The 10958-nt window shown below is 41.4% G+C and overlaps 1 protein-coding gene across 1 annotated transcript in view; it reads right to left on the minus strand.

Moving 5' to 3' along the window:
• Nucleotides 1-2763: 2763 nt before the first annotated feature.
• The window catches only part of LOC107678343 (choline dehydrogenase, mitochondrial-like), a gene marked incomplete at its 3' end in the record, with an annotated part of 31811 nt that continues 23616 nt past the window's right edge, over nt 2764-10958 (minus strand). The window contains exons 5-8 of the mRNA XM_016473564.1: nt 6234-6368; nt 5978-6120; nt 4638-4740; nt 2764-3073 (exon numbers count right to left, since the gene is read on the minus strand). Coding sequence (XP_016329050.1) covers nt 2764-3073; nt 4638-4740; nt 5978-6120; nt 6234-6368 — 691 coding nt within the window. The remainder of the gene's footprint in view (nt 3074-4637; nt 4741-5977; nt 6121-6233; nt 6369-10958) is intronic.

Raw genomic sequence — 10958 nt, forward strand, 5'->3', positions numbered from 1 at the left:
CAAAACGCCAAAGCGCAGTGCCCTCAATGCACACTAAATCTGGAGCGCTATTTGAGGCTTAGTGTATCCCATCATGCATCATGTTTTGGAATAAATCGTGAGACTTTTTGCCGAGATCTCGTGAGAGGCCACGGAAACCTTTCCAATGTAAGTTAAATATTAATATAATAATTAGATATTACATATAATTTGGTAGAAGAACAAAGTGTTGCACGTTTTATTGGTGCAAAGATGAGTAGTGGTGATATTTATTTTGTACAATATTTGCAACTGATTTTTATCACTTAATTAGAAGCACCACAAATTAAATTGTGTCATGTGATAGGGACTACTGAACAGACATTTAGAAGTTGATTTGAAAATGCAAAAGTATTTAAAATAAAAGTAAAGATGTAAACTCTTGCATTTTTACAACACTATAAGTGTGTCCCATCAGGTAATTAAAAGTTCTACACACATTCGTGGTCTTCATCCTCACTTGGGCCAAATACAGGAAATGCGTCATATGAGTAGTCAAGTGGTCAAGTGCAAAGACCGCAAGTGTGGGTATTTAGACAAGGCATTGCTTTGTTCTTGCTTTCCCTCCAAGGAAATGATGTCGCTTCTAGCAAGTCATGTGATTTTGGGCATATACTTTTTTTAAAGGGAAAGTAGCACCAATGTAACAGGGTAGACTGGAGTTTGAGAGACAAACTAAATTGTTTTACACATAGAAAAAAATGTATCAGTAAATTATGTAAAAGAGAAATACTTACTGTAATGTACATACTTATACTCAAAAATTGCTCATTTAGAAATATCGAACTTCACTTTTAAATAATCTTTATTTCAAAGTGAAGTTGAGAAAAAAATTCTACAGGGATTCAAGTAGATCAGTCAAACTGCTCTCAAATAACAAACACGCAAACTAATTTGATGAAGAGCACGCCAAAATGCACGTGAGGCTATATCTCCACAAGGAGATTTAAGGCCCCGATATACTTCAAACAAAGTTCTTTTTCGTTCTTCGTTTGGGGGCAAAAAGTAGTTTGAAAAGGCTGAGCGACGGTATACTGTTTTCAAACATTCCAACACCCCCGCGCTGCTGGAGGCGGGGTTTAGATTGAGTATGTAAATATGTGTATTCCCTAAACACAACAACCATGGCAGCTGTGAGAGAAGAACGGTTTCGTAAACATCTGGCAGTAGCATTGATCTATTCAATGGCAAAGCAAACGAGCAAGAACAAGCGATGTATAACGCTTTGCATAACTAAGGGGCGTTGACACCGTTTTTTTTTTTTTTTTTTTGCAGTTTCTTTCCAGGAATTAAATGCCTCCTCCGAAACTTTAAAGTCTGTCCGTGAGCGATCGTACAGGTGCAGATACATTTGTACCAGCTCAGCTATTCGACACTCCAGTGTATTCATGTTGCTCGTAACTTGGTGGTGTTGTTGTTTTGGATGTTGTGCTCCTGTCTGACCTCTGTGGAATGAGTAATGAACCGGAAAAAAAAAAATCTCATGTCAAAGAAGGTGGAGTTCCAGAACAACTAACACGCCCCCGATTGCATAATCGCCACGGACCAATGTTAGCTCAAAGGTGTTTAGGAGCCAAAACCAACTCCCCCAGTTTCGAACTGCCGAAGCGAACTCAAAACGAACTTAGTTTTGGCCTGATTTTGTTCTAAATTAAATCTTATCAGTACGTTCTTCGATTTCGCTTGAAGTATATCGGGCCTTTACACTATATCGCACAGTCCCAGATTGGACTGCAAGAAAACTTGCGTCCATTGTTGACTAGACAGGAAGGAGTCAAAAATAAAACCTGCTGCCTGACACCAGTGTTGGGCTAGTTACTCAAAAAATATTATATATTACTTATTACTAGTTACTCCTTTAAAAAAGTAATATTATTACTTTACTTATTACTTTCTGGCAACAGTAAGTAGTTGCACTACTAGTTACATTACTTTTCTTTCATGCCCCACATAAGTTTCATAGGCCTATCCCCATAAAATTCTTCTCAAATGTTACTGACAATATATTTCTGCCTCATCATTTGACCATAATCCACATTGGCTCGCAGTCAGAAGTTATTACAAACACTCAGTGGTGATTAATAGTAACGTTTTAGTAAAAGTGTTGTATTAATCTCATTAATTGTCACGTGTAGCTTGAAGCTAATTGTAGCTATAGTTTCTCTGTTACCCATATACGATTATATTCCATGATGTATTTTATTCAAAATAATCGTATAAGTTCATAAGAAAATGTTTCATTCTCTAAAAAGATTTTATACGGTTTATCAGGATCAAGAGGGATGTGGGCAAGCCATGTAATGCCACGACTTACACATCAGTGTTCAGATCATCTTTTCTCCTCACAAAATCAATGTAATGGCAATATTTCCATTCACTGAATGTAAGCTTTTTCATATTCCATATGCCTGCTGCTCTGGTGACTTCACGTGCCTTTGCAAGTTGTGAAAATAAATCTAGCAATTATTGGATCGTTGGACTTTAAATCAGTAGGGGTTGAGGCATCGAAAGTAACTAAGTAACTAGCTGTTTTAGGGACAGTAACTGTAATATTATTACTGAAATCTTATTAGTAATTAGTTACACTACTAGTTACTGCAAAAAGTAATATTGTTACTGTAACTAGTTACTAGTAACTAGTCACTGCCCGACACTGCCTGACACAATGTCTTTTGTTATAGGTGATGATATCTGGTGGATTGGGCAAATATGCCAAGGATCCAAAGTTTGTGACGGCGACAAAACACGAGATTGCAGATCCCGCTCAGCATGCTGGGCATAACGGAGGCGTCCACCACCCTCAGCCCCTGCAGACCGAACACACGCAGAGCAGGGTCCACCACCGCCCTGCTGTCCGAGGCGCTGCCCATTTTACATGTGCAGGACGGGTGGTAGGCGCTGTCTGCCTTCTGCCGGACGAAAGCGTCGATCTCTGCGTCAGATTGGACGGCGGGGCCCGGCTGCACCTCGGGGCCTCGGAAAGGGTCGAAGGCTTTTTGAGCGAAGATTTCCCGTGTGAGCTTGATGCATTGTCTGAACTCCAACATGTCGGTGTCTGTGGGACGTGAGGCGATGGAGAACATGAGGCAGTGAGAAACTACACAAGAATCAGTCAGCACTGTTATGATGTCAGGATCATCTGTTCAAAGCATATAAAGTAGTGCTGTCAAACGATTAACCGCGATTAATCGCATCCAAAATAAAAGTTTTTGTTTACATAATATATATGTGTGTGTACTGTGTATATTTATTATGTATATATAAATACACACACATGAATGTATACATTTCAGAAAAATATGTTCATATATTAAATATATTTATATATAATATAAATTATATGAACATATAGACTTAAATACATTTAAATATTTTCAAAAAATACACTGTATGTGTGTACATTTATATATACATAACAAATATACACAATACACACATATATTATGTAAACAAAAACTTTTATTTTGGATGTGATTAATCGTTTGACAGAACTAATATAAACACAACTTATGACCATTCAGGTTTAGCTACTAAGTTTCGCCTACGGTTACTGGGTTTCATCTCAATATGCTTGTAGATTTTTCTTAATATAGAAGAATCTACAAACTTTTGACTGATATTGTCGTAAGGTTCTTAAACGAATTTGGCATTTAAAAAAGTAAGACAATGGACCTTTTTCACATTTCTGGGTTTCTCAGCAGCGGAAGTCGTCATAGTTGGGTAAACTTGAAGAGCAGTGAATGGGAGAGTACCACAAATATATTTTTTGCATTCCCATTTGCTCAAATAGCAAAAGAAAAACTCCACGATAGTGTTTTCATGACTTTCAAAAAAAGGACAAAAATTGAGAGAGACTGACATCGGCAGTCAGAAGAGAGAACGATGTCAAATTTACCGTCCCTCCCATAGACGCTGCATTAGAAACACCCTTGCATTAGTGTTAACTAGTTTTTATGTAATTTGATGCAAATGTGATATAATATAAAGTATAGTGTTATAAATGTACATACATTTAAAAAAAAATTAAAATATAAAAACTTTCAAGGATTTACGATGCTGATGACCGTTAAATGCATCATCATAGTCTTGTGAAAAGGGTCCATTTAAAATGCACAAAAATTCAGACAGGAGGAAACTGAAAGCACCTGTATCACTGAACAATATTTGTTTCTAGACCGCAAAGTGCAGAATTGAACAGAATAACTATTGCAACACTTTTGAAATGTGGGAGAGATACATTTACCAAAACAAATTTCCATTAATAGCAAGAAATGGGAAAATCAGTGGGAAAGAATCCCTCTATGAGTGTGTTGGTTGGTTGGTTAATTATTATGCTCTAGCTAGAAAATGACGGCTGCAAGTAGATTTTTAACTCTAATCACAGTTTTTTATTATATTATTTTTATCGCGATACTGTAATTTAATTAAAGACAAAAATAAAACAACCATAATTGAAATGCGGGATACTGATTACATCTTGTAGGATGTGGTACAAAGTCCCCAATTTGGGGACTGATGGTTACCCTCGAATCAACAGCTCCATTACACAGCACAACTAAAACCACTCTCGTTCCTGAGGCCTGAGCTGCTCTAAACGCGTCAGATCACAGCAAACGTACCGGTGGAGAGGTAGTTGGGTTGGATGATAGGGTGGGCAAACGGGTCTCTACTCTTCAGTTTGAGCCACCCAACACTCGTGCTCCTCATGGGTCCAACATGAACCTACACACATCACAGAGAATCCATATCGCATGAAACAAGTGTGCATAAGCAAATGCGCCATGAGGGCAAAGACTGAAGCAGGACTCTCTCTTAATATCATCAGAGTGATGGAAGTCAACATCTACTTCCTCGGCTGTGGGTGAATTAAAGGGGTGTTCACACATGCAGGCATTCACAGCGACAACTTTTAAAGATTAGTAAACCATTCCTTGCCACATTTGAACGTTTCCACCCAAAATATAACATTTAATGTTTTTTAACATTCTAACATTAAAATGTCCAGTATTTTGTCACAATTAGAACATTATTTAAAGTTTCCTAAACTGTTTCTTTCAACGTTCTGCTAACATTTTCACCCAAAATATAATGCTATTTTTTTTATATTCTAAGAACATTAACATGTCTAGTTTTCTTGTTGTGCTTATGACATCATTTAAAGGTGACTAAAACATTTATTACGTTTTACTAGTTTTATTTTACATAACATATAACATCATTAGAACATTTAATTTTAATATTTTAAGAACATTTTCTCACCTTTATGGGAATGTTCATCAAGTAAAAATACCATCATGAGGACATTCCAAGAATGTTGTTCTTAGAACGTTTTCTCTCAGTTATGAGAACGTATATCAAATATTAATGAAGTTAAAAGATCGTTCGGTTACACTTTACTTGAAGGGGTGTGCATAAGACTGACATGACACCTTCATAATCATGACATGACACCTAGAATGACACTTAATGACAGTTGTCATAAACATGCATAAAACCTCCTTCATATTCATGACATGTGTCATGTCATGATTATGTAGGTGTCATGTCAGTCTTATGCACACCCCTTCAAGTAAAGTGTTACCGATCGTTCCATAAACATTACTTTTAAGAACGTTTTGTCATAACGTTTAATGTTTAAAAAACATTAGTCCTGGTTTGTCTGTCGGCAAACATTGATGTATTAGAAATCACCAGCATTTTGAGGCAGTGTGATTCACTAATAATCTTGTTTATGATATAATTCACAACACACTACTGCCGTTTAGTACAAACACATTTCTCTGCAGAATGTGAATGTTAGGTTACACCTGCTACACTAAAGATACAGCCATTTATTAACCTGTGTGAACGCCCCTCTACATCATGTGACTCTTTAGGCTTGACAACAGAGAACACAGATAATGTTTGATTAGCAAGAGTCACAACAGGCAGAATTATGTAGTCTTTAAAGTACTCCGACCTGGAAGGCCTCGATCTTGGATTTAACACGGCCGTGATCGATGACCTGAGAGGGCAGGAAATGGAACTGAATATCAGGATGAGGAACACCGGGACGACTACGAATGAACCCGCCGCTCTCCAGATGAGCCGTTGCACCGTAACCTGCAGCAAAACACAAGCGTCTTAATGTCTGGAAACGCTTCAAGTTCTTGACAGGCTTTGTGAGATGCACACAAATAACCAGAGCTCTCAGAACGCTCAGATTCATTCATTACCTGTGAATCTGAGAAGCCATTCCAGGCCGATCTTCACCATGTGGAAGGGCTTCTGGGCTTTGTAGAGCGTGATGGGTTGAGTACAGCGATGCTGCACATATATCTCCAGATGATCCTGCAGATTACAGCCCACACCTGTGAACACACAACCACCATTCCTTCACAAGCAGAGTCCACATTTGATGTTTCTGTAAAGATTTTTTGTTATCAGTTTTAATCCCAAATTCATTGGCAGCAGTCACCCATTCCTACAGATCACTACTCATTTCAAATAAACAAGTCAAAACAAAACGCAGCTGCTGGGAGAACAGCAAGCCATGCCAATAAAAACAGGTTTGAGACCTCAGCTTGTATCTTTCTGATCTCCATGTGTCTAGTGAAAAAAGAAAAAGCATAAAAATAATAACACAAACGTTTAATAATAAATGCAAGAAAATGCAAAACACATTTCGTACATAAGTAAATATCATGGTCATATCATGCCTTTTGTGTTTTAAGGCTCATACAAACCAAGACTGCTAACTATAAAGATTATTATAACAATAACTATATTAGCATTCAGACCAACGCACGATAATGTTTGGTTTATTGTTGTATACCATTTTAAATTATGTAGACTGTATAGACTTGGGCTAACATTAGTGTTCCAATAAAGCACACTAGTTTGGAAACCTTCTGATATTTCAAAACACACTGAAATACTGTCTTGAAGCAGTTATTAGGCACAAATTTTGCCATGGAGCCTACTGTAAATGTACCTTATGACTACTAACTTAAATTAGCACTTGAAAATGGTATTTTCAAAAAAAAAAAAACCTGTTAAATAAAAAGTAAAAAAAAAAAAAAAATGAAAAAGAAGCTATTCTTTACAGCAGGGTTCCTCAAATCTTGCCCTGGAGGGCCAATGCGCTGCAGAGTTTAGCTCCAACCCTGATCAAACTTACTTACCTGTGATTTTCTAATGATCCTGAAGACATTGATTAACATGCTCAGGTGTGTTTGATTAGGGTTAGAGCTAAACTCTGCGTTAAAGTGGATCTCGTGGGCCAGATTTGAGGATTCCTGCTTTACAGGCTAAACTTTACAGGTGATTTGCAGTGAATTCTAGAATATCCAAGGTGAAGTACATAATGTTTGATGTTGAAATCTCCCCAGATTAATGCACACTATTAATGTGTGCATTTGTTTTTAATTTAGAAGTTTAAAAAAAGACTTTCTTCAAAATTGATCACTGACTAAATTGCTCTGGAAAAAGAAAGTGTTTTCTAAAGATTGACAAGAAATTATGACTGGAGTGATAAAGTGACCAAATAAGTGTACTGCTGAGTCTTACCAGCTCATTTCTTAGTTCCCTTTCAGTCGGTCACTCTCAATGTCACGTTGGTAATGACCGACGAATTGGGATCTCGCTTAGAGAGACCAATCCACTTCAAGTGTAAACTAAACGAGCCAATGCACATTGGCATGCGATGATTGCATCCAGCTGCTGCTGATCGCAGCGCGAGTATAACTAGGCAGCAGGTGCAACGCATACTCAGCTTTCCGCTTCGGAGCAGAGCGGTTATATCGTTCTGCTCCTGACTTCTCTGCTACAGAGTGAAGACTCAACTAGTTTCAACGTGCTCTTGGGAAGCTCTGGTGTTAGCGGTACAGCGCTTCAGCGGCGGTGGTTCTTCCCGTGTTGAGTGGGTTGCACACATCAGGCTGCACTATCCCCTGTTTGTGTTGCAGGCGGCCATCTCCCCTGTGCGCTTCAGCACACTAAAAGAGCAATCTCTAAAAGAGCATTCATGGGTGGACATCTTTTTAAAGACGCGTCTTTTTAAAGATGACCTTCCATCCATGTGTTTCTGGATGTGGTCATTTCCTGGTGCCGGGTGATGGTCACGATCGCTGCCTCACGTGTCTGGGCATTAAGCACGCTGAGGCGTCATTTGTAGACGAGTCTTTTGTCTCATTGCGGAAAAATGACCGCCGCAGAGTTGCAGACCAGGCTCCGTTTCCTGCAATGGGGCGGGGTTCCTGTGCCTCTGCCTAGATCTAGTGTTCCCCCTGGCAAAAGCCGGGGGTGGGGGTGCTACTTCTGGCAGTAGCCAGACTGGTCTTACGGTGATGGTGAGGAATTCCCCTCCGAGGAACCAACCTCTGAGGGCTCCACCTTCCACCAGCACTTCGCAGCCAATCGAGCTGCCCAGGGAACAGGCTGGACCCTCCCGTGGGGTACCTTCGGCACTCCCCCGGCGATCGGATGTCGATTGCTGCATCGGAGGGTGGGCCAGACCTTTCTGGAGATGATGATCCAGCAGTGCTGGCGCCTTCTGGGTGGCTAGCAATACCGGATATGGATCCGTAAATGGTGGCTATGCTTGCCCGGGCCACCGAGAGGGTTGGGCTCGAGTGGAAGCCTCCACCGCGTCCTGAACCCTCGCGGCTGGACGATTGGTTTCTTAGGGTGGCTCGCGCTGGTTCTCAGGGCCCCACCCCAGTGCCTTTCTTCCCGGAAGTGCATGATGAGCTCACTGGGTCGTGGACGGCACCTTTCACTGCCAGAACCACACCGGTGGCACATCCTCCCTCACCACCCTCGACGGTGGGGCAGCGCGGGGTATACGGAAGTCCCGGGCTTATGTAGGACGAATAGATTGAAAAATTATTTTATACCAGCTGCCATCAGTTTTTTAAATTACAAATAATTTTATGTATATTATTAATGGAAGTCATGTTTTTTTTTTGTCTGTGTGTTGTGGTGTTTGTTTGTTGACTGTATATGGTTTACTGCTGGCTGTGAAACAAATTGCCCTCTGGGGATAATAAAGTTTACCTTGACCCTCCGGTGGAGCGGTCGGTTGCAATGCAATTGTGTCCAAATACCGCAAGTCACATAAGCAGTCACTCCCCTCCCAGGCCTGTAGGTACTCGTCGGCCCTGACCGGCAGTGCTTATGCGGCCTGCGGAGAAGCTGCAACTACAACGATGACTGGCTTATACTAGCTCAGTCTCAGGATCCGTTGTGCGAACACAGGGACTTGGTGCTCTCGCACTTCAGCTAGTTGGGCCTTCGGGTCAACTGGGAAAAGAGCAAACTCTCCCCGACGTAGAGGATCACTTTTCTTGGTATGGAGTTGGATTCGGTCGAACAGACAGCATGCCTCACGCAGGAACATGCTCAGTCGGTGTTGAACTGCCTGAATATGTTCAAGAGCAGAACGGTGGTCCCACTGAAACTGTTTTAGAGGCTCCTGGGGCATATGGCTGTGGCAGCGGCAGTCACGCCGCTGGGGCTGCTTCAACACTGGCTTCATGGCCACAGTCCCGAGGTGGGCATGGCAACGTGGCACTTACCGGGTCCAAGTCACACAGGCCTGCCGCCAAACCTTCACCCCGTGGTCAGACCTTGCGTTTCTCCGGGCAGGAGTGCCCCTGGAACAGGTCTCCAGGCATGATGTGGTTTACACGGGCGCTTTCGAGGCAAACACATGCTGGTCCGAAGTTGTGTTCGATCCAGATTTGAAATTTGACAAGCAGGTTAATACTGTGGTTAAGAGCTGTTTTTTCCAGATTAGGTCTCTTGCTCGATTAAAACCTATTTTGTCGATGACAGATTTAGAAAAGGTTATTAATGCCTTTATATTGTCTTGTCTGGACTATTGTAATGTTTTGTATGTGGGGTCCTGTCAGACCATTATTTCATGCTTAAAACTAGTTCAGTATGCAGCAGCTAGGCTGCTTGTGAGTGCTAAGAAAAGTCAACACATCTCTCCTATCTTGGCCTCACTCAGATGGCTACCAGTGGGTCTCAGGATAAAATATAAGGTTCTGGGGTATGTGTTCAAGGCAGTGCATGGAATGGCTCCTGCTTATGTGTCTGAGCTGATTACTTTCTGACAGTCACCTAGGTCTTTAAGATCAACAAATAAGTTGTTTCTTACTGTCCCACGAACTCATTTAAAGCTGAAAGGGGATCAGGCCTTTGCTGTTGCAGGTCCAAGGCTTTGGAATAGCCTACTATCTGAGATTAGAGAGATTACGTCCATAAATGTTTTTAAAGCGGGTGTTAAAAATTATTTCTTGTCATTAGCTTTCAAGGAGTTGGGCTAGTATCTTTGTTTTTATTTGGATTGTTTGTGTTTTATGTATTGTATGTACCTGTATGTTGACTGTACAGCACTTTGGTCTGCAGGTGCAGTTATAAAGTGCTTTATAAATAATAGGAATGAATGAATGAATGGTCCGCACGGACAACACTACGACCGATGCGTACATCAACCGACAAGGTGGTCTACGCTCCCGTCGCATGTCGCAACTCTCCTGCCACCTCCTCCTCTGGAGTAAGAATCATCTGAGGTCGCTTTGTACATTCACATTCCGGTCCTGCTTGTGGCACCTTACTGGCCCCCCCGGAACTGATGCTCCTTGTGACAGCCCCTCCTTGGCAGATTCCTCTGAGGAAGGATCTACTGACTCAGAGACGGGGCACCCTATGGCACCCGCGTCCAGACCTCTGGAAACTTCATGTCTGGTCCCTGGACGGGATGCGGAGCTTTTTGGTGACCTACCCCAAGAGGTAGTGGACACCATCACTTCGGCGAGAGCACCGTCTACGAGACACGTTTACGCCTTGAAGTGGAACCTGTTCGTCGAGTGGTGTTCTTCTCGTCGAGAAGACACCGGAGATGTCCGATCAGGGTTGTGCTTTCCTTTTTGCAGCAGGGATTGGAACGACGG

Source organism: Sinocyclocheilus anshuiensis, unplaced genomic scaffold (genome assembly GCF_001515605.1).
Source record: "Sinocyclocheilus anshuiensis isolate Anshui unplaced genomic scaffold, SAMN03320099.WGS_v1.1 scaffold1936, whole genome shotgun sequence".
Lineage (NCBI taxonomy): Eukaryota > Metazoa > Chordata > Actinopteri > Cypriniformes > Cyprinidae > Sinocyclocheilus > Sinocyclocheilus anshuiensis.